General features: G+C 37.8%; 3 protein-coding genes across 6 annotated transcripts in view; 2 read left to right on the forward strand and 1 right to left on the reverse strand.

Annotated features, from left to right (window-relative positions):
* Nucleotides 1-1,513: 1,513 nt before the first annotated feature.
* LOC149029979 (uncharacterized) lies at nucleotides 1,514-2,209 on the reverse strand. Its single transcript, XM_089144256.1, has one exon. It carries the CDS (start codon nucleotides 2,207-2,209, stop codon nucleotides 1,514-1,516), a length of 696 nt encoding a protein of 231 aa, XP_089000382.1.
* Nucleotides 2,210-9,585: 7,376 nt separating this feature from the next.
* On the forward strand, nucleotides 9,586-17,218 carry LOC149029980 (uncharacterized). 4 transcript variants are annotated; one of them, XM_089142303.1, is made up of 7 exons: nucleotides 9,586-10,763; nucleotides 11,250-11,460; nucleotides 11,931-11,998; nucleotides 13,313-15,062; nucleotides 15,250-15,326; nucleotides 15,456-15,645; nucleotides 15,750-17,218. In XM_089142303.1, the coding sequence occupies exons 2-7, from the start codon at nucleotides 11,310-11,312 to the stop codon at nucleotides 16,340-16,342; spliced, it is 2,829 nt and encodes a 942-aa protein (XP_088998429.1). In that variant the 5' UTR covers nucleotides 9,586-10,763; nucleotides 11,250-11,309; the 3' UTR covers nucleotides 16,343-17,218. The 4 variants fall into 4 exon arrangements, with proteins under 4 accessions (XP_088998429.1, XP_088998428.1, XP_088998426.1 ...); XM_089142302.1 differs by having other exon boundaries at nucleotides 11,262-11,460; nucleotides 15,160-15,326; XM_089142300.1 differs by having other exon boundaries at nucleotides 15,160-15,326; nucleotides 15,750-17,217.
* A 2,001-nt stretch (nucleotides 17,219-19,219) lies between these two features.
* LOC149029981 (mediator of RNA polymerase II transcription subunit 12-like) overlaps nucleotides 19,220-21,502 on the forward strand; it is a 31,988-nt gene continuing 29,705 nt past the window's right edge. Inside the window, exons 1-2 of the mRNA XM_089142304.1 lie at nucleotides 19,220-19,396; nucleotides 20,468-20,721. Of these exons, the coding sequence (XP_088998430.1) occupies nucleotides 20,594-20,721 (128 nt within the window). The 5' untranslated portion in view covers nucleotides 19,220-19,396; nucleotides 20,468-20,593. The remainder of the gene's footprint in view (nucleotides 19,397-20,467; nucleotides 20,722-21,502) is intronic.

A 21,502-nucleotide genomic window follows, 5' to 3' on the forward strand; every position in this document is an offset into this window, starting at 1 on the left:
ATGCATTTTTAGTCCAAAATAACTGAGACTTTGCATCTGCCTCCCCTGTACTATAGAAAAAGTCAATTTAAGGACAGATTATCATTTTATGACCAATTTGCCCTTTTTTTTAATTAAATTTTTTTACATACATAATCTCCATGTTTATTTCTCCTTTTTTTTTTTGGTCCTACCATCGCTAATGTTTATTACGGGAAAGTACCCCGTAAACCCTAAAAATCTGATCTTTCCCTCGTGAGGCGACGTTGCAAGGGAAAGTACACAACAAAGTGTAAACCCTAAAAATTCTTGATCTTTCCCTAAAAATCTGATCTTCCCCCTCGTGTAGTGGCCGACGTTGCAAGGGAAAGTACACAAATTGTAAACCCTAAAAATTCTTGATATTTCCCTCGACATTTGCAAGGGAAAGTACACAAATTGTAAACCCTAAAAAGATCTTCCCGTGTAGCGGCCGATCCCCTCGGAGCGGCCGACGTGCAATCGGATTGGTTAGAAAAACATGGTTCCTCATTCTACATCTCCGATTCTCTCCTCTACACGATGGTGAAATCGCAAAGGTCCAAGCAAAGCCCAAGAAGCTTTGGAGTCGTCAACAAAGAACAACAACGACAAGGGCAAAAGAAGCCAACACAACACAAAACCCCAAGCCATTAACCCGCCAAATAATTGTCCAGATTACAAAGAGCGTAAAAATCTTCAAACGGAAGAAATAGGAAGTTCTTTGGTTCTCTTCCTTTCTAATAGTTTGCTTCCGAGCCAGAGAACCAAAGGGGAATATCTTCGGTCCACGGAAGATGCAGAAGCGGAATCCACGAAAAGCGGAATCGAAGCACGACTACTATTGAAGAAATTTAAAGGGAATTCTTGATTTGGATTCTCAAGTTTAAATATTCTTGATCTGAATCCTCAAGTTTTTAAATTATGTAAAAATTCAAATTAAAAAAAATAAAGGGCAAATTGATCATAAAAGTGATACGCTAAATGACTTCAGACGGAAAGTAGATGCAAAGTCTTAATTTTTTTGACTAAAAATGACATAGACCAAACCTCAGGGGTCCAGATGAAAATTACCCTTCACCCATTTCAATGGAACTCTTTCTTATAAGTATTAATTCTTGAATTTAAAGAACATTAAAATGGTCATTGTATATTAAACTTAATATTGTTTGAAATCACGTGAAATAGTAATTCCATAAAGCACGATTTGAAATCACGTGAAATAGTAATTTCATAAAGTAGAAGGTGCAATATATAATTTCACTATAATATAAACCGACACCTCTTAATGAAGAAGTCGTGGGTTCGACTCTCGCTGAGGCATATTAATATCCCATCATCCGGCTTTATTATCCAGCTTAATAAAACCCCTTTCTACCCAAAAAAAAAAAAAAAAAAACCTATTAATTATCAGCTAGGTACGATGAGAGAAATGAGCTGTAATGGATATATGAACCTAGAGAACGGAAGAAGAAGAAGGAGAAGAAAGAACTGCTTCTTCAAAGTTCTTCAAAGTTCAAAGCTTCTCCTTATAGCCATAGTATCTCTTGAAAGCTCTAGGGAGATAGATTGGCAATAAGAAGCCAAAGAGATTGAAACACCATAATATCAGATTGGCCACTGCAATTCCTCTCCCAAAATAAACTCTTATCGCAGACCCAGTAACCAATTCGTCGTTCACAGTCTTCCCCATCTCAGCCCTCAACCAATCCACAAGAGAGAAAATCCTCCTGGAATTGTAGAACACTGGGACAAAAGCAAAGACCGGAATTGAGAGTCCGGCATAGAATGTAAAACCTTCCATGAAAACTTGACTGCAGAGAAAGAAGATATGGGGAGCAGCTGCTTTGATTTCTTCCTTTTCACCTCTCAAGATAAATCCATCGATGATGTAACTGATTGGGAGAATTAGACCAATTAGGGCTGTGAAGGGAACGTAGAAACTCAGGAACTTGTTGTTCTTCCCGAAGACTCGGCGATCAGTGGAAGGATCCAGAATTGGGAAAGCTACCTTGGAGAGGAAGAAAACGTAGATCAAGGAGAAAAGTGTGAATGACACTTCTTTAATGCTTACAAGTCCAGTTGCAGGAAAGACAACCATGATGGTGACCGTGTAGAGTGTTCGGAAAGACAGGAAAAATCTGATAGAGCTCTGCTTTTGCGATGTTTGCTGTCTTCCTTTCTCTTCTTCGCTGCTGATTCTTCCAGACATGTTGAGAAGCAGTGGGGGCGAGATTCAATCTGCCTTCTTCTGGTTTAATGGAAGTTGGGTTCCTGGGATTTGAAGCAGAGATGAAGGTTAACAGAAGTTAATTGGGAGCTTCGAACTCCTTTTCATTCTCTGGAAAAGCAAATTTTGAAGAAATCATCGTCTGTACTGTGTAGCAGTTCTGATTATCCACACAGTTTGGGATGAGATTACGTTGTTTGTGTATGGTCTGCAAGTCACCACGTTAAAGAAGTTGCATCTGAAAAAATAAAAAATAAATAAAAAAGAGTAATTGAAGTGAAATCTGAAGCGTGGTCATTCTTTTTTATGCAAAGATAGCACTCTCTGCGGGCCCCACCATGACTCTCTCCTTGAGGCTTGAGCCACTTGAACTGAGCTACCCATCTGGGCGAGTCTTGTGCCTTGTCCGGTCCAGCCCAGCCCATTTAATGGGCCAACCTCCCCTTCCTCCCTCTTCTCACTCTACTCGAAACTTAAGCCTCTCTAGTTTAGCCCATCTCATAAGCCTAGCCCAGCCACCTACCCATCTCTCTCGTCTTTCCTGCCTCCTTTCTTTCCCTCCCCATCTGGACCAGGCCCAGCCCAGGCCCATCCAATTATTCGCCTCCTCTCCCCTCTGCCTCCACTTGTGACTTGTCCTTTCCTAGGGATCCCTAACTACCTGAGGACTTTGGCTAGCCCCTTTGTCGGCCTCCCCCCTTCGAGGGTTCCAATTAAATGTGTAGCGCTGAAGTTGAACCTCATTTTGAATGGTAGAACCGTTACTACCTTCGAAGGGTAACACCGACTACAAGCAAGTGTTTGAGGAAGACCCTAACATCGATACCCCTATTCCTTCGGTCGTCTCGGAGTCGGAGCACGAAAGTTGCAGGAGAAGCAATCGTACTCCTAAATGTCACTACCAAGCTCATAATCTTGGTCCTGTTTCAATACCCAGCCCATTGACCTTTTGGGCTTTGGGCCTTTTTCCTTTAATTTGTTTAATTTTAGCTTAGTGCCATAGATGGTTTGGGCTTTGGGCCTTTTTACTTTTCTTTCCTTTCCTTTTGTCTATTCAACACACCTTTCAAGATTAGATCATTGGGTTCTAGAAGTATTTGACTGGGATAAGATTGTAATCATTTAGGGGCAAAATAAGTGTCTTTTATTCAAACACCATTGAAACCAAACCCTCAATGTAATATTTGAAGAGGATTACAGCTGAATTCTCTTGTGCAGTTGATGCTATTGAACAGGGCTTTTTGCAACTCTTTGTCTTTATTTTGGATTACCAAATTCTGAACTTTTGTAGTTCACTTTCATTAGTTATATCTTCAGTTTAACATATATCCAGAATTAAGAATCAGAGAACATCTATGCTACTCTTCTATCAGGTGGCACTTCTTCCTGGACATGTCAAATAGAAAGTTAAAGTTGAAAGAACAAGCTGCAGCTACAGCCATGGCTGCCCAAACAGCAGCTGAGAGGTCTCTGCAGCTACAGGATTGCCCAAACAAATTGAGGATCTGACAAGAAAATTGGAAGAAGCTGATTCATATGTGTCCAAGCCCATTGAGCAAGTTGGGTACTTCCAGATATGCTTTTCACTTGCTTCTCCTGTAGAATTAGTTTGTGTTAAGAGTTGTCAAGACTCAAGATAGCTTTTGTGTACAAATCTCCTGACTTTGAATCATGTAATTACCAACCTATTGATCGAACTGACAATTAGATTTATCCATTGAGTTGATTGACTCTTCTTCAATGATAGCTTTCTTGTCAAAGTTAATAGATTTAAAACCTAATGACTATAAATCTTGATCTTCAATTATGTGTCTTCATACCATATTACCTGAATCTTTCACTTCACTTAAAGGTTTCATGATGCAAAACCCATGATCTAATTGTGAAATGACTCATGATTTTACTGCTTCATGGAGGTAGATTTCTACTTTATTGCACTTAAGAGGGTTTAAAATTTGAACTGATGAATGAATAATTGGATTTAAAGTGACATTCATTTCTTTATGTTTGGGTCCAATTACTTTTTGGATAAACAAAAAAGGGAGCATCCAATGCTGCAAAAAGGAAAACAAGAACATGGAATAGGAAAAGAAAACTGAAACCCTTGTCTTTGTCAACAATGGTCCATCGAACATCTCTACCTATAATAAGGGTTCATCAAGGCCACACTGTTATAAGTTTATTGAATTCAAAGGGTTGGTTCAGTTGGTAATTGTTGCCCCAAAATCTGTCAATTCTTGAATTGGTTTGAAGATGACATGAATCAATTATTTGCAAACAAGACAAATGGTGAAAGTGGGTCGCCTTTGTAGATGAGAAACCACCTCAAACGTTCAAGTCAGATTATGGATAACTCAGATTTTGCTTGAGAGGATTTAATGTTCAAAGAGTTTTTGGGTTTCTTGGGTAATTGCAGGAGAGTTATTGCAAGACTAATCTTGGCTTACTTTCGTTTCTTTTGTTTTTCGTTCCGCGAACTATCTTCAACCGCCGAGGAGGGAAGAAGAAGAAGAAGAATGAAAGAGAGGAAGAAGAAAAAAAACAGCAGCAGCAACATCGCCGGAGAAGAAGAAGAAAGAAAGAAAGAAAGAGAAACGTCGTTATAGACAAATTACATGCTCGTTCTGAAAAAGACAAATCTTGACCATTGGATCTGTTTATTCGGAATGGAGTGCTTGGATGGATTGTAACATCAAGCTTGCTGGAGAAGCTATGAACTTGATACACCTTCCCTCAGATCTGTTAGTGATCTGGACGAACGTGATCCTTTGATTTGACGTGTTCCTTTTTAAACTCCAGATAAATCATAAGGAAGGAGTCCCCAAGAAGATTAGGATGGATTAACATCCTTATGATGAGCATTAAGCACTTAAGGTGTAGGAGCATAGCATTAAATGTTGAATTTAATACTCTGACACGCTTGTAGCAGGTTGTCTCCCATCATCTCGCTACCTTCACTGGGAAGTAAGATTTCTGATGATATCTATTGAACGTTCATGTTGTCATGTCAACATTTTCACGTGGCAATATCATAAGGGTGGTCTCAAGAAAGAGTCACTTCCCGATAGGTTTCTTCCAGATTCCTTGAACCGAGTCAAGACTAGATGAAACAAACCGAACGGTTAATTTAAGTTCGGTTGTCTAAGCCAGAATTTGGTATAACAGTAATGATCAATACATACCTCTTAGTGGAGAAGTCACGGTTCGAGTCTCTTTGATGCTATATATAATAGTCTCATCTTCAATATATATAAAATCGTGAGTTTCAAAAGAAAAGTTAGCTTTGATCCATCCCACATCGTATGAATTCTATGAATCTTCAATTAAAAACAAAATTATCTTGTAGTTTTAAAATTGAAACTAGCTAAAAAGGAAAACATATTGAGACAAAAATAATGATGAAACTAATAACGAGTTTGTGTATCTTTTCTTTTCTCCTTTTCTCGACAATCAAACGTAATCTAATGCAAAAGAAAACAAAAGCCAAACGTGACATTCAAATTCTAACTACCATTGTATAGTAATTAAGATAACTTCATTTGATCTAACTGCCCATTGTTATTCTATGAGGACCACCCACCAGCCCCAGTTCCAGTAATCATAACCCTAATGCATGATGCATCAGTACGTAATGTCTTTGATTATCTCAATTATGAAATCTAACTGTTACCAGATCAAAAAGGATATATAACCAGACAGAGCTAATATTATTTCTTCATTGATTTTGATTTTAGAAAACTTTCCCATCTAATCATGGTTTGGTAGGCTTTCTATGAGGTGGTTGTGGTTAAGTCTGAGATGTTCTTCCTTCAGAAACAAGTATTTGATAAAGGTGGGAGGTGAGTTTGATAGACCACAAGGCTACCGTTCCCCATGTTGGTTGGAAAGTTGGAATAAGGTTTAGGTTTTCGAATAAATGCTTCATGTGTCTGCCACCAACTCTTGTTTTGTTATTTGAATACCTTCAAGGACAAGCAAATTTGAGATCTTACTAGCCATGCAATTCTTTCTCTCTCAAAAATTAGGGTTTTAATAGTCACTATTTTGCAAGGGTGTACCTTACTACAATGGTCAGTGTTTTACAATTGTGGCTTGAAATTAAGGTATTGAAATAGTCTCTTAGCAACAATTGTTGGGACCAGACTCTGTTTGTCTCTAGAGCATTTAGCATTGGACTCTACATGCATGCTAGCCTCTCTCTCTCTGTCTATTGTTTTGATATATGGGACCTGTATGGATGATATTTCTTTTCGAACTGTCTATTAGTGTGATGCGTTTATAGTCCGTCACACTGCAAATGAAAGGAACTCCCTTCCAAAATGGTGTATGGTTATGTAATCTTATGCTTAGACACATAGACACGTGAAAATGCTATCTTGTCTCCCATGAAAAGAGAGAATTACAATTACATTTACTTTGATGGCCCTACATTCACCTTTTAGCTAATTTAAGTGCCTAACATTTAAGTGACAATTTGTCATAAATAGACCCAAGGGTATTGCTTTTAGTTGTGAATTTTTTATAGTAGCTACAAAAAGAGTAACAGAGTTTTCCCTTGAAAACAATATTGGTGGCATCGGCTTTGCAATTCATAATTATGAAGGTGAAGTAGTGGTCTCTGTATCTGAACAAATATCTTATGGAGAGGAGTTAATCGGTGAAACTTTGGCAATTAGATCAGCGCTTCTTGAGTGCAGCCATCGTGGTTTTAAAAGGATACAAGTGTTCTTAGATTGTGAAGTGGCAGTTAGTCTTTATCTCAGGACCCTCATCCTCCATCGCCAATATCTGGGATCTAGTTTGATATAGGAATCCTTAAGGAGAAGTTTGAATATTGTGATTTTGGACATATTTCTAAGGTGCTAAATGGCTTAGCCCATTCCCTAGCTAGGAAAGCACTCACCTGCTCTTATAGGACTGAATGGCCACATTCCTTTCTTGGTTCCCAAGATGACTCTTCTGTACTTTCTAGGCCTCGGCCCCTTCTTCAATGAACAGTTTCATTACAAAAAAAAAAAAAAAAAACAAAAAGAGTAACAAATGACTCACTCAAACCAATCACTCCCACTGCCAATACTACTTATATGAATCATTGAAATAATGTAAATAGATAAAATATTAGAATCTATAATTTGACACGTAACTATTTCAAACTGATTTACTCTATCAAATCATCGAAAGAAACACATAATCTATTCATGTGCTAAAACCAGGGTGTCTCGAAAATCTAACTTCCACGTACATGATCATGCATAACGTGTTTTACCAAGAAAAGAAAGATCATACATAATCTGTTGATTTGCCAAAACAAAAGTGCCTCTATATTCCGAGTAATCGAGGAATAATGTATTCCATCTATGGTTGTTAGACCTTTGTGAGTCCATTCCATATTTCTATATGCCATTCCCATACTAATAAATGAAATTTTCTTCCAAAAGAAAATCATTTATAAAACGTTACCCTATTATTGTATACGGCCTTCATTTTCTTAACACACACATACACACACAAAAAAGCAAGCAAGCATTTAAGTTTCATGTAAATGGACCACTGTCACTATATCATAAATAAAGTTAATGGTATAAAGATAGTGAAAGTGGTCCATTTACATGAAACTTAAATGCTTTTTTTTTTGATAGCTTATATAAACTATGGGCCAATCCCTGTCATCAGATCAGATAATGAATCACCATCAGAGTGGGTAATGGACGTGGGCTTAGTTGCTTTTTGTTTGTCGTGGGGGCCCAGTTGAATTTGGGCTCTCACTGTCGGGCCTTACCCATCGTCCACAGAAAAGGTTATCAACGTGAGGCAGGCTTCATGGTAGAGAGGCAAAGTTACAGCTTTTTTACTCTTGCAGACCATTCCCTACTTTCGAATTTCCATTTTTTTTATTACCTTTATTTTTATTATCAAAAAAATTATTATTTATTTTTTGGGTTTATAAATTAGGTTTACCCATACCAACTTACGCATCCCTTGACTACATCCTAGAAAGTAGTAGTTAAATATAATTTAAGAAATTTTTTAGCACCACCTTCCGATTTACCCTTAATATTAATGTTCTCCCTTAAGTTATTCATTTTATCATACAAACTCCCTATTACTAATACAGTTAGTCTCAGTTAATTTTTAGTCATTAATTTCTAAAATTATCCTTATGTCTTAAGCTCAAAAACACTATCTATGAGACATGTATCCCAAACAATAGGACAGACGAAAAAATGAGTCTGAGCATGGGTTTTTTTTTCAAGGTTATTCTTGTCATTTTGAAATATTTAGCTTGCTTACATTAACACTTAATTATGATTTCCTAATAGCTGGGAGTTGTCTCTGATGTATTTTTATCAGACTCGTCTGATTGATAAATTAGATAACTCAAGGGATAACATTAATTTTACAGGATAACTTAATGGGTGGCGCTAAAAATTCCCCCTAATTTAAATAAGGTGGCGCTCTTCCGTGGTGATACGGAGGAGATTAGGATTCTTTAGCTGTTTTTGTTAAGTGACGGAAAGCATGTCGACAGTTTTATAACTACAAATTTACAAGGGTCCACAAGAGAAGAAATAAAAATCTAAAATAGTGGAACCCATCACAGTACCCTGTGGGTCGACAAGTGACCAGGAGGGGAGAGAATCCAAACTCCCTTTTTCCAGCTAAGAACCCCCTGAGATTTTAATTTGGGATTTTTGACTGTGCTTTACTTGCAATTATACATGTTGGATTAAAAAAAAAAACCATGTATCTTAATCTAAGAGTTGAGTTGGAGATATCAGAGTTGAACTTAAGTATTTCGCATTAAATGCCGTAGGCAGCAGGGGGTGCACATTATTCAAGTTTGTCCGAGATACTAACATTAGTTGGATATAAAATCTACCTCAGTGCAGCCAATGTAGGGTTGGTTGAGTGGTAAAAATTCATACTTCTCAGTGAAGAGGTATTGGGCTCGACCTTGTGGACGGCATTACATTTATAGTATTAAAAGAAACACCGGTACAAAAAAAAAAAAAAAAAAATCTACCTCATGCAGTCAACAGGGAACAGTCCGATCGGTATCTAATCTATATCTTTTAATTTAACTCTTTATTGGATCCTTTTGGATGGTATGAGATCTTGTAAGGTGGGTCCCAGACCACACAGAAGCTGATACTCTCGGAACGTTCCCCGACCGCAATAGTTAACGCACTAACATTCTCGTACGGATCACGAGATGCACCCTCAGAAAACAGAAACAAACGGCTATTTCAGCTCATTTCCCAATACCAGACAAAAATCAACCCCTATTTACAGATTTGCCCTTCACCGCTACATAATCATCCAAGTCCTTAAAATCAATGTTAATGGCTGAACGTAGATTCGCAGAGAAGAAAAAAAAAACTCGACTTTTCTTGACACGAAAGGGTTTAGGTGGGGACCTTCCATGTCGATTCTCTTCTTCTTCTGAACTGTTCTTGCGCATTCTTCCACTGCGCCATGTCATTATGCGTAGACCATTCTAACTTCACTTTCCTCTCTCTGTTTTTTTCTGTCCTTCTCTGCTTTTTAGTCTTCTTCTTCATTCTCGTCCTCGTCGGTTCTTCCACCAACGTCTGCTTTCAATGGCGGCCACATGAACTTCCACCCCACATCCCACTCTGGGAAAAAAGTTCTTCGTTGTTGTATGATTACCCTTTACTTTTTGGTCGGTGAAGCAGTTGAAGAAAAGAATTAAAAAGAAGATGAAAATTCGTTTTTGATATCTTGAGATATTCTTCCAGTCTGGATGTGCAGAAGGTCTGTGAGTTTTGAGGAAATTGATGCAGGAGAGAGGAGATTTTTCTTTTTGTCGGTTTCTCAGCTTTTTCAGTTGTGGAATGAAAAGCTTGGAATTCCCCTCTTCAGAAGATCGTTTATCGTAGATCCAGAATAGAAGTGATCGGCATTTAAGAACGAGTTCATAATTAAAGGAGAATGATAACTGGGGCTTGAAGTGATTCGCAGTCTCTTCATAGTGGCTGAAGGCGAACGATCAGTGCCTGTGATCAGTTTGCTTGTACTGGAATTTTGAAGACTAGATGGAACAGGCGAAAATAACTCATCAGGAATCTCGGTCAAGGATCATGGAAGTTGATAGAAGCTTTAATTAGCTAAATTGGTGTTTCAGCTAAGTGGAATTGCGGTTTAGCAAAAATTTCATGAGTTCTTAACTGAAAGATGCTTAATTAAAGGCGGAAAACCTGGATTGGCGAAAGCTTTTGATTCCTTTCCAGCAAAAGTAGCTCGATTCTTAGCTTTACCCATTGGAAAGATTAGAGTTTGAAATTGGAATTTGGTTCTTGGCTTCTTTCGAAGATTACCTCCTCTCTTGATATTAATACTGACAATTCCAGGTTTTCTTCTTCTTCTTCGTGGTTTTCCATACTCAGAAGCCACCACCCCCAACGGCCTCAAAAGAACAAAATGCCAGCAGAGCAAAATTTGTATTCTATGATTCTTTCTTTCCGCCGAAGTTTCTGCGACTCTTGTCACTCGCAGGGTACTCAAACTGATTCAGGTATACTAGATCTACTCCAACTTGAGAAAAAATAGTACTCTTGTTTCAATTATCGCGTTTTCCTCCTTCCTTCTAAGCTAGTAAGAATTACTTTAAGGAGAAGACTAGGATTAGAAGAAACTGTCTCTCGCTACAAATTTCTGCTTGGCGAGGCATTCGATAAAAAAACCAGATATTTTCTTGATGGCTTCAAGGACCAGCTAATGAGATCAGGGAGAAAGAGAGGGAGAGATAGTGTCTTGGAATGTGACGGCAGTAATGCACATTCATTGTTCAGGGATCGTTGTCATGTTCAGTTATTTCTTGCATGTTTCAATGTCCAATTGTTCTCTACCCTCTACCATATATTAGGGTTGACAGAAGTATCCAAGAATTATAGAGGTTTTTTCATCATCCCACCTTTAGATATGCAATTTATGAGTTAGCTGTTGTGTTTTTGGAATATATTGCTGATTTGTCTCATTTTTTTAATTCCTGCATTTTTAGGTCTGATACCAGCCAATTAAGATTAACCAGTTTAACAAGCTCTGGAGTGAATAATCAAGAATGACGAAGAAATCGAAGAGACATCCCCTGTACAATGAGAAAGACCAGTCAAGCTGTATGTCTGGTTTCATTAGTTTATTTGACTTCCGCCAGCATCGTATCACTCAGAAACTACTTTCAGATCGAAAAAGTCGGACCAGACACACTGCTGGTAACATTCCACACACCCCCCCCTCCCCCACAAGAAAAAAGAAAAAAAAAAACTCTCTTCTTTCAGTTCTGAATGTCTTAGATTAATTAATTATGTTTACTCCATGACTTACTAGATTCTCTCCCACCCTCTGAACTTGAATGTATGGCTTCAGAAGGAGTTTTGGCTTCTGTTGAATTTGAACTTGTGACATGCAGATTTTGTTTCTTTAGAAAGTTTCTTCCAATTTCCGTCAGAATTAGAGCGTGGGTTAAAAAAGAATTGCAGAATAAGCATACAATACCTAAATTTGCTAATATTTCGCTGCTGTTAACAAATTACAGCTCGAGAATGTAAAAGATTAAGAATACTAACAACTAATAAACTCTGAACAGTGCCCATTTACTTGCTTGCCCCAGGTTTTTTTTTTTTATGAGTGTTGTTGAAAACTTATTGCCCTCCAGTTGAAGCTATTGACTTTTCTTCTGCAGGTGGTGGATATTTGAAGAGTAGACATAATTTGCTTACTGGTGTGGATAAAACATGTTCGAGCACTGATGTAAGTCTCTTCCTGATAATTTCCATCAACATTTTTGCATTCCTCCTCCAGAAAAATATTATATATCAACTGAAGGTATATCATGGAATGGGCCTCCTCTTTGACAAGTAAAGTCATTTTACAAGGACTGAACTTGGTGATAGATTCAATACCACTCACAAGAGTCGAAACAATTGTTTTTCTGCTTTCCCCCTCAAATGAACAAGGAGTAAATTAGCCCTACTCAAGATCTTAATTAATGCAATATAAAAATCACTCTTCACTTGAACTGATCATTAAGGCTTCATTTGATTGAACATAATTCGCTGAAAAGAAGTTTAACATATTTTTAGGAAGAAAAAAAATCAATAGCATAACATAAAATAGCTACATTTTAGATAGTAATAGAGAAACAGCCAAAATTTCTCTGTTGTAATACATTTTCTGCTAAAATCTAGGTAATCTGGTTGACAAATGAAGTAAGATTTAGTCAGCAGATTTCTTAAGTTTTTGTGTGGGTTACAGATATTGTTGATAAATCTGAGAAGTTAACATGTGCCATCCTAAGAGGCAAATCGATCCTAAGTTATCAGGCACTTATTAAGAGAAGGAAATCAAGGTCCAAGATATGCCACTTGTTTTAACATTTAAAGTTCCATTAAGAGAAACAGGAAAGCCACTCCTTAAGTCATTGGATTTCCTGTTCAAGAACACAGGAAAACCTGCTTAATATGAATTTCATGACAACCTGGCTAAGTAGTGAAAAATACCACAAAACTTTTAAGTGGGTGATAAACTTTTATATTCTTCTTTATGCCATATGCCAGTCTCTGGTCCCAAGTTGAGGAAAGCCTCTCCACTTACATCACCCTCTTCAGAAATCCTTTATGCTTAACTTCCTCCTCCTTTCTTATTGGCTTCTTTTCCAACTAGGAGAATTGTTGGTCCTCTCTTTGAGCAGCTGCAAACACTCCCCCCTTCTGAGCAAAAATTAATTTTTAAAATTAATATGGTACTCAATTAATGGGCTTCTTTTTTGCCTGAAAACCTACCTAATAGCCTCTCTTCCTGTCCTCCCCCCCCTCCAAAAAAAAAAAAAGAATAATCTATAATTAGCCTATTTCTTATTCAAGTTGGAAGAGTTACCACAATATGCACGTGGTCTTTTATGCTCTCCTTATCATACGCAAGTATGCATAATAATGGTCATTGAAATTTTAGATTTCAAGGCGTGTTTTTTCAGCATCTTGGTATGTATTTTAGAGTCATTTCCCAAATATATGCCTTTGAGCATTCTTACATGTTAGTCCTTTATTTGAACTTAAAATGTTTCAGGATGGTGACAGAAAAATACAGAAGATTGGCTTGGCTAGCACAAGTGTGAAGAAACTCATTGAAGAAGAGATGTCAAATGAGCAGCAGCACCACCCAAAGCATAAGAATGGAGATGCTACTACGCAAGAGACTCAATTTGTTTCAAGTAGCAGAAACAACTTTGGGAAGAACCACAAACAGTCAACAAAGTCCTGCCATGGAGCCAATGATATGCACATCCATGATTCTATAGCTTCTGCAAGCTTAGAATATCAACCACCATGTGATCCAAATACAGAGGAGCCATCTTCAAATAAAGTCAACCTAGCTTCAGTCATGGAAGAGTTCTGCAATCAATTCCATCATACCCAAGAAGCACATTCACACCATAAAAATGGAGGAAATTTATGTAATGCACAAGAAAGAAATAATTTGGAGAAGCATAACAGTCTTGATAAGCTTATTATGCAGCTGGTTCAGAGCCCCAACATTTCAGAAAAACTGAGTGTGGCAACTGAGGCATTTCATCAGAAGTTCATTGAAGCTGAACAGCAGAATAGAGGCCACCAGTCAAAACCACTAATGGATGCTTTAGAGTTGTTGAAGTCAAACAAAGAACTGTTTCTGAAACTGCTACAGGATCCAGACTCTCTTTTGGTGAAAGCTATTCAAGACCTATGTGATGCTGAAGCAGTGGCTGGACGAGGTAAACCCCTGCCAGAAGAGAGCAGTAATCCAAAGGATTGTAAAAAGGCAGTCTGTGATACAAAGTTACATAAGCAGAATGTGCATAATTTCTTCAGGAGAAAAAACAAATCTCAGAATATAAACCCATCAAAGGGAGGTGATGATTCTCAGGCCTTGAATAGAATAATCTTGTTGAAACCTGGACCAGAAAGCAAGCAAAATTCTGGAACCGAAACCAGTCCTAGCTTGAGAAATGAAGAACGAAGCATGAGAGTCACCTCCCATTTTTCTTTTACGGATATTAGGAGGAAGCTGAAACATGTCATGGGAGAAAGAAGAGCTGAGCATCATTGGCCTCCAATGGAACGAGGTTTGCACAGAATGTTTCGCAAACACGCAGAACCAGGAGGTAGTGAAGGAATTAATGAAGAGGTCACTGAGAGGAGTTCACCTAGAGAAATAAAAACTCCCATTGAAAAAACATCCAGTCCTATGGATGTCAAGGGAAGAGGCAAGGTAAGACAGTCTAAATACCACTTGCCAGATCAGTCAAAGGATTGTAAATCAATGACTAGAAATGAAAATGCTCCAGCCAGTGTTGATGGCAGAAATACCGACATGAAAGATGTTGAAGAATCTAAAGAAAGAGAAACCAATATCTACATTGAAGCTATAAAACATCTAGCTGATATGGTTAGCATTGGAAAAGATGTGGATTTGTCAAGTGAACAGATCCCTAAGACCCTGGGGAGGATCCTTTCACTGCCTGAATACAGTGTGTCACCTAGTTTCCGACCTGGAAGAGACAAGGAACATGCCTTTTCAACTTCACAGATGAACATCCAGGTTCATGACAATGTCCAGATAACCAGTGAGAATGTATGGCCGCTTAAAGAAGATGACAGTCCTGGCAATCTAATGCCTCTAAGGCAGAATACAGAGGCTCCACTTAGCGGTAATGATGATGCAGCTGACAGAACGATGCAAGTCCTGAACTCAAATTCAGATGACTTATGGAGTCTTCCTTGTGATAGAAAAATACAGGAAAGCACTAGCTCTGTTAATGAGGATTTGAGTCCAAAAGGTAAGGCTCTATTCACCCTCCAATGTGCATTAAAAAGGGGAGCAAAATCCCAGATTTATGATTCAATTTCATTTAGCATTTCTTTAAATCTCTGCAGTTGATGTAAATACTGATGAAGTAACTAACTGCAAATTCCTGGAAGAGAATATCCCCTTGGAAATGCTCTCTGAGCCAATTTGTATCACAGGCATTGACACAACAAACCAAAGTACTGATACAATCAATGTCTTTGAGGAAGAAGAAACTGATGAATGCTTGAAGCTGGTAAACACCTGTTCCTTATACGGATTTTGTTAGATCAGCAAATTACTTTTGTTGTGTTTTATGGATGTTGTTCACAGTGGTTGTATCATATCAACCTCTAGGTTAAAACTACACTTTGTTCTTCTACAGGACTTACATCAACAGAATCAGTCCTCATCTTCTGCTTCAGGTCCCTCCTCACCAAGCTCTGTACTTACCCATAAAATTGAAGATAAAGAGGGCATTTATGACAAACTGGAGCAGCCGAGTCCCGTGTCTGTTCTTGATCCATTCATTGGTGAAGATTCTATCAGCCCGGGAAGCACTATATCTCGGCCAGGTAGGGTAGTTTAGGAAATATGGCACTCAAAAAACATTGTCATTTTGCGCTTTATATTTAACATTGAATAAGCTCTGCCACTAATCCAACTAAAACATGTGCAGTTGAGCCACAAATTCAACCATTAAAGATTCATTTTGGAGAACAGGAATCTTCAACTGTGTTGTCAGCAAGTTCGGATCCAGAAACCTATGTAAATTGTGGAGAGGACAAAAGGTCCACCTTCAACTATGTAAAGTCAGTACTGAAAATCTCTGGCTTAGGAAACTGGGATGAATTCTTGGAGATAATGCAATATTCAGATGAGCTACTAGACCCTCCTTTGTTTGATGAAGTGGAGGCCTTGTCTGGTCAACTTCGTAGTGATCAGAAGCTGCTCTTTGATTGCATCAATGAAGTTCTAGTGGATATGTATGAACATTACTTTGGTTGCTCCCCTTGGATATCATTTGCCAAGCCTAACATTAGGCCAATCCCAGTAGGCAAAAATCTCTTCCGTGAATTATGGGAAGGCATTGATTTTCATCTTCTGCCCCAAAATCAGCCACTTACACTTGACCGGGTTCTACAGAAGGACATGGCAAAAGATGAAAAATGGATGGACCTAAGATCTGACATTGATGCTGTTGGTAATAAGATGAGGGATATAATCCTGGAAGAACTAACAGAAGAAGTAATATACGAGCTATGTATGTGAAGATGTGATATTTCTGCTATGTTTTCCAAATTTCCGGCAGGTTGGGGAACAAATAAGTGGCACAGCTTCTGAAAAACACAGGTTTTCAGTTCTTTCAAGTAGCACTGAGGCATGCGAGTAAGCTAGATGCACAGAACCCATCAAGACAAGAGGATATTACATGTTTAAAAAGGGAGAAAAAGAATTTTACTTTCCTCAAGAGGGGTTGAACAAGTTCATACAAGGCTCTCTGACATAGTCAGTATGAAAGTAATCGGATGATCACAAAAACCGAACAGCTGAGGTTTCCTCTGGGAAGTTCTCCATGCTTTTTTCTTCTCCTCAGCTGTCCAGGCACTTGTTGAGAAATATTCTTGACTTTGAACCTCATTGCTGTAAGGAGATGGTGTGCAGTTTTCTGTTTGGGAGTATTGGTTTTAGTCACTTGTTTTTACTGATTGTTCAGTGTTACTGTATCCTTCTCATTCAGTTTGATTCTATCTTTTGGGTGGTGGTTTTGTTCAGCTTACAGAATTTGGGAATATTTTACTGTAATTAGAAAGGGTTTTTTTTCTTCTTCTTTTTCCTGCGAGTGAAGATTTTGCATTTACAGCTTGTACTCTCTCATGTCACTTCAGTAACTTTAGATACTGAGTCCTGTTCCAATTGCATGGAGTATACCTGCTACAGCAATAATCCTAAAAAGAACCTGTGATCTGGTTGCAGAAGAAAGCATTGGTGTACAATCTAATTGTAATGTTTAGGAAGGAGACAAGAGACAACTGAAAGGTTGCCAACCTTCACCATTTTGGTAATAAAAGAAGCATCCAACAGTTTATAAATAAATAAAAGTCTGAAATAACAGATTAACAGCATAAGTGAGACAAAGAATATGAATAGTAGACCAAGACATGTCATTGGTGTTAAAATTCTCTTACTCCTAAATAAATTATGAGAAAGGGGTTAAGAACCAAAGACATACAAATATTTAGCAGTTGTGGGTTTGGAGAAGAGTTATGAAGAAGCAGTTTAAGGGAGAGATTACAATTGTTGGCTTAATTGCATTAAGTGATAAATTTGGTCCTTCTTGTAGTTTGTTCTTCTAAATCCTTACATTAGATACCTCCTTTCATTGAGACTTTGGATAGAGTGAGTGGTGATAAACATGGTAGAAAAAGGATCTCGGGATTGACAGCTTGTATATGTTGTAGCTCATCGGAGGCAAGGAAAACAAATTTATTTTTGAAGGAAAGTCTCACACTCCAGCAGAGGTTCTTACCATAGCAGTAAAGCTCCACTCAGCTGAAGGCCTACTGTCAGTATAGCTTCTCCAATTGTGACAGAACAACACCAGCAGCAGACATGGCTCCCTCCTCTTTCGGGCTTCCTTAAATTAAAAATTCAGATGCTGCTGTTACAGAAGAGAAGGGAGAACTGGGTTACTTACTGAGGAGAGACAGTGGGGTCTGTGTAGCTGTTGTACCAGCCCCATATTCCTTTTCCTCCCCCTTTGAAGGAGAAGAACTGGCCATTAGAGATGGTTTACTACTAGCTGCTGCCGAAGGTGTCAATTGCTTAATGGTTGAAAGTGACTATCAGTTGCTCATTTGGATGCTTCTCTAGCAGGCCCAGGTATCCCTCAATATCCTACCTTCCTATTTTGTTTCTTGTTCTTTTTCCTAAATTCCAAGAACACTTTTTTGCTTGGAAGATAGTTATCATAGCAGGAAGGACTGATTGGCCCCAATTCACTCCTTGGTTGTTAGATCTTTGTAAGACAGACATTTTGCATTTTTCCAATGCCAATGAATGGGAAGAAAAAAAATGTCTCATATGTCATCCAATATTTTTTTGTCATTAACTTAAGTACAAAGGATACATAGAGTCTCAATACCTACTGTTTAGTTCTAGTACTACTTGTTGGGTTAGATGTTTAACAAAACGACCATCCTTTTGAAAATGAACTTCACTTAGTTTTGTAGTTAACAACAAAAGACTAGGCACTAAAGCTAACCGCCGCGGATCTTTAGGTTTTGGTAGCCGAGAGTTCGAATCAAAATCGGGCATGGCCGACTTCCCAGTCCAATTGACCATTTCAGTTGAGTCACCTATTATTGGCCTACTTCCGATCTTTGGTTGAAGCAATTGTGTAATTATGACATTAATGGATGTACAACTGATGTCAATGATTAAATTTATTTTTTACCAAAAAAATAAATGTAGTATGATTTTATTTATTTATTTTTAAAATAGTAATTTTTATACATATTGGGAGTGAGAGTCATTAGATATACCATGAAGGCAAATTGGACCTTGACCTGATCGCAATAAGAGATGTTGGTCATTACCAACTGAGGCAACATTTTGATTATCTATGTCTTTGATTTTACCATATATACCAAATGATATACCGAATCCAACCATTGAATCCCTGAAAATGATAAAAATACCCATTTGAGTAAATAATTACTTGAATCAATGAGGCTATCTTTTTATTCACAACCCTTCATCTCATATCAATATCAATCATATGAATAGCCATAACTAGAAACAATTATACTGCTTACATAATAACTGTCCATTCTCATGGTAAATTAGTCAATCACTAAAATAGTTATAATATAATATGGCTCAGCCATAACAAACAACAAAGAAACATTTTTTGTTGACTCATAAGATTTACATACGATTAACAAAAATTATGAAATTTTTTTTCGAATCAAAGTATTTACATTTTGAAATTTTATTTTTGAGAGTCGTGACGGTTTCTTCTGGCACGGAAGGTAATCAGAAAAGGAAAGTTTTTGAGTTAAAAACTGTGAAAAAGACACTTCCAAGTATAAATTTATTTAAACAAACATCCAAATTTTCTTCTTCTTGTTTTATCTAATACCGGAAGCAACCAACATAAGAGCATCGTCGTCGTCATCATGAGCAAACCAAGAGTCAAAGACTAGAACGAGAAGCTTTTTCGGAAGCTTTTACGTTCTTCTCTCCTTATTTCTCTCTCCTCTATATCTTTCTTTCTTTCAAATTTCAATCCTATCTGTGATTCTTTACTTGAATCTTTCGGAGGTATGACATTCTTGTTCTTGTTTCCATGATCATTTCTTCGGCTGCTGAGTTTAACGGATTTGTCTCTTCTACAAACCCTAGCTCACTGTGTTTTCACTCACCCTGTTTTGATCTCATAAAAACCATATTTTGTCTACATAGTGATTTAAACTTCATGTTTTCTCTGTTTTACTGAATTGGATATACTAAACTGCAGTAGTAAGTGTTTTCAGATTTGATATTTGAATCTAATATCTGCCGCGAAATTGGTTGTTTGAATGTTTTCATTGTAGATTCGAACATTTTCTCTCTGTTTCTTCTCTTTTGGGGGGAAAAACGAGCTTGTTTCGCTTCGACTAAAATTGCTACTCTTTTAGTAGAATTTTGTAATTTTTCGGTGAGAGTGATTTCCATGCTGCTTCTTGTGTGTCTGAGCCTGACCTGGGATTTGAATTCATATTTTGAAAAGTATTTAAAAAACGTGAGCTATTTATTTAAATTGGTGACCTGAACTGATAAAGTTCTAATTTTTGGCTATAATACTAGGATGTTATTCCCTTATCAAGCTAACTTGTTGGGTTTTATATTTATTCGTACTTGGTCTGGCGTATGATATTGTTGATTTTTACATTTGAAATTGAGCTATAACATTTTTAAAACTGTTACGAAATGGTTTCATACATGTTCATTTATTACATCTCCTTAGATATCAATAGCCTTTACACCATAAATCCCGGTTAATTTGCATTTTGGATTGAAGGGCTCTCACTGCAAATCTGCAATATGCACACTTTTGCTCCCTGAGTCGCGTTTGGCCATTGGATTCATGTTGTACGGAAATGATAGTACTGTATTTTTTCTTATTCTTTTTCTCATGCTCGAGTTACCAACACAGTATCTGTTGGGACTTGGGGAACTGTTGCTTTTCACTAAACTTAAAAGTTTCATAAGGGGGAAGACCGGAGAACATTTCCTTTCCTCATCTTTGAGTAACGGTCATGGAAGATTTGCTTCTACTCCTGTGACATTTAAAGAAAAGACTTCGTTTGACTTGAATCCCTGGAGCTTATTTTGCTTTTGTTGCTTCTGTAGGGGGGTTGACCCAGAACTTTAATGGTCAGGATATATTTGGGAACACTTTGAAATCTATTGTAGCCTGAATGGCTTCTAACAGTGGTTGAGATGCTTGAGGCAGTATGCCGGTGATTGCAGGGAGAAATGCAAAGGTATTCTGCTACCAGCTGTGGTGGTGGAGTTAGTAACAGTGCAGTTGGTGGAACATCTGCAAGGGATACTGCCAGAGCTGATTCTTCATTCCCATCGTCCAATCTCTCTTTGAATTCAAGGTGCCAGTGTTATGTCGTTCTTCTATCCTTTTTTTTAAATTTTTTTTTTGAGTGGGGGGCATTGTCAACCGGTCATAGTGACTAGGGGAGCACAGGCCCAGGGGGGCGCAGGGGGAAGGGGAAGGTATGGTAGGGGCTGTGGCTTAAACCCATGACCTCCTTGGACTTAGTGTCTCTACAAAGGAGGCTACCATCACTGCGCTAGAAGCACATCCACTGTTATTTTTCTATCTTGATCTTTCTGGTACACGACTTTTACCATGATCCCCCCTTCCCCCTAAATACAATGTAGGAGAGTTATCATGTTCTTTTATCATGGTCTTTCTGATACATAATTTTGACAGTGATGCCTCCTCCCAACCCCGACAAGTTTAATTCCTAATTTTCTACGCTTGGTACTTTGTTATAAATGATCATGTGGAAACAATGCTCATTTTGGTGTTAGGTCTATAAATAAGATGTTGCCACGTCTTTTGAAATAAGATGTTGCCACGTCTTTTGAATACTATTTGAGGGAAATATGAAGTTAATATAGTCTAGCATTTGCAGCTTTCTTTCTATTCATTTAAGTTGGAAACCTAATATTGGCTGCCTTGTGCTCATTTGGTTTAGTGTCATTTTGAATGACAATTGCATACTGAATATAGATTTAAATTAAAGGAAATGGGAACATCAATGGTGCGCCACTCAAATCTGAGTGGAGGCACAATGGTTCAAGTTTGGTTGTGGTTCAATTGGAGATGGAAATTTATTTAATCACTTGGAATTATCCAGTTGTCTT

This window comes from Hakea prostrata, chromosome 1 (assembly GCF_041222555.1).
Source record: "Hakea prostrata isolate BN-2017 chromosome 1, UWA_Hpros_2, whole genome shotgun sequence".
Classification (NCBI taxonomy): domain Eukaryota; kingdom Viridiplantae; phylum Streptophyta; class Magnoliopsida; order Proteales; family Proteaceae; genus Hakea; species Hakea prostrata.